The sequence below is a fragment of the Grammomys surdaster genome, unplaced genomic scaffold (assembly GCF_004785775.1).
Source record: "Grammomys surdaster isolate TR1022 unplaced genomic scaffold, NIH_TR_1.0 125430, whole genome shotgun sequence".
Taxonomy (NCBI): Eukaryota; Metazoa; Chordata; class Mammalia; order Rodentia; family Muridae; genus Grammomys; species Grammomys surdaster.
The window spans coordinates 123,626-125,284 of record NW_021620297.1 but is presented as its reverse complement, the minus strand read 5'-3'; the positions used below and the strand labels follow the sequence as shown (position 1 = coordinate 125,284).

General features: G+C 54.7%; 1 protein-coding gene across 2 annotated transcripts in view; it reads right to left on the bottom strand.

The window, feature by feature from the left end:
* Ryr1 (ryanodine receptor 1) overlaps window positions 1-1,659 on the bottom strand; it is a 129,374-nt gene that overhangs the window by 63,283 nt on the left and 64,432 nt on the right. For both annotated transcript variants that reach the window (XM_028786244.1, XM_028786245.1), the window contains exons 61-63: window positions 1,345-1,394; window positions 923-983; window positions 513-751 (exon numbers count right to left, since the gene is read on the bottom strand). In XM_028786244.1, coding sequence (XP_028642077.1) covers window positions 513-751; window positions 923-983; window positions 1,345-1,394 — 350 coding nt within the window. The remainder of the gene's footprint in view (window positions 1-512; window positions 752-922; window positions 984-1,344; window positions 1,395-1,659) is intronic.

The window sequence follows — 1,659 nt, the reverse complement described above, 5'->3', positions numbered from 1 at the left end:
TCTAGGCAGGGGCTCTACCACTGAGCCACGCCCCCAGCCCCTCACTGAGATATTCTAGGTAGGGGTTCTACAAATCTGTGCTTTTAGCCTTTCATTGTGAATTCTATAGGAGAGCTACTCAGTGAATCTATCTTCCAGCCCTTCACTGCTGGATGCCAGCCCAGTGTTATACCACTGAGATGCATATTCTCAGCCCTTGCTTTTCTTATGCTTTTTGTAAGTCAAGACCTCACCCTGTAGCCCAGGCTGGCCTCAAACTTGCAGCCATCCTCCTGCCTCAGATTCTTGAGTTCTGGGATTACTTACAGGTGTGCACTACCACTGTGGATTTTGAGTTCACATTTCAGTTAACACCTTCGGTTCCCTATAGTTCACTAACTGTGCTTTGGCTCAGAGCAAGAAAGCATTTGCTCTAACACCAGGTGACTCTGTCACCCACCTCAGGATGGACAGTGCCGGTCAAGCTGACACCCCACCCCATGCCCTTTGCCCTCAGTGTCAGAAGTCCTTACGGATGACATCGTCTCCGAACTGGTGCTGGGCGATGTGCTGGAAGAGGGTGGTGAGGACAGGCAGCAGAGCCACCGTGGTGTAGGTGAGGTTCTGGCCCACGCCTTTCACCTGCGTGCGCGCCTGGGACACCTTGCCTAGCCGCAGGTTCTCCACCATCTTCTCAATGTCCTCGGAGGCACTCTCGAAGAAGGAGCGCAGACCCGCCTTCACGATCTCAGGGCCAGATTTCATCACCGTTCTAGGAGGTGGGGTGCAGAGCTGGAGCTGTAGAATCAGTGTCCCCCCTCCTCCCCGCTCTTCCCTTCCCTCCTTCCTCACTCCTCTCTTTCCATGTCAGTATGTCAAAGAGTATAGGAGGACTGAGTTGGGAGACATGATTAAAATGTATGTGGGTACCCCGATGCAGTACCTGGCATCCAGGGAGCGTGCCAATATGTGGAGACAGTTGACCACAGCTGGGGCATCCGTCCCTGGGAAAGGAATACGGGCCAGAATGAGGAAGGGCCTCAAGGCCAGAGCCTCCTATGCCCATCCCAGCCCTTTCCTCTCTGACTCTGCGTCCTGTCTCCTGGGTTTCCACAGCCCCCCCCCCGGGTGCTCCCCACCCCAGCACTGGCTGTCTTTTGTCTTCCACCTATGCCCGACTTCTCAGGGCTATCCCTGTATGAGACAGTGGCTGCATGGCCACCTTCCCATCCCCAGGCTGACCCGGGCTGGGACCAGAGGGAAAGAAACTCTAAAAGACAGAGCTGGGAACTCTTTCTTGCAGGTGGAGTCAGGATAAAGGAAGCGAGAGAGCTGGCAGAAAGGCTCCGAGGCGGGGCTACTCACCAAAGAGGGAGACTCGGTGGCGCACAAGAGCAGCAAGCTTACAGAAGAGGCTGAGGAAAGAGAAAGGGACAGAAGGACAAGGGAACAAGGAGTGAGGAGACCCAAAAGTAAGACAGCAGTGACATGATCAGAGGAAAGGAATGAAAGGACAGGGAGGAGCCGGGCGGTGGTGGCGCACGCCTTTAATCCCAGCACTTGGGAGGCAGAGGCAGGCGAATTTCTGAGTTCGAGGCCAGCCTGGTCTACAGAGTGAGCTCCAGGACAGCCCGGGCTATACAGAGAAACCCTGTCTCGAAAAACCAAAAAAAAAAAAAA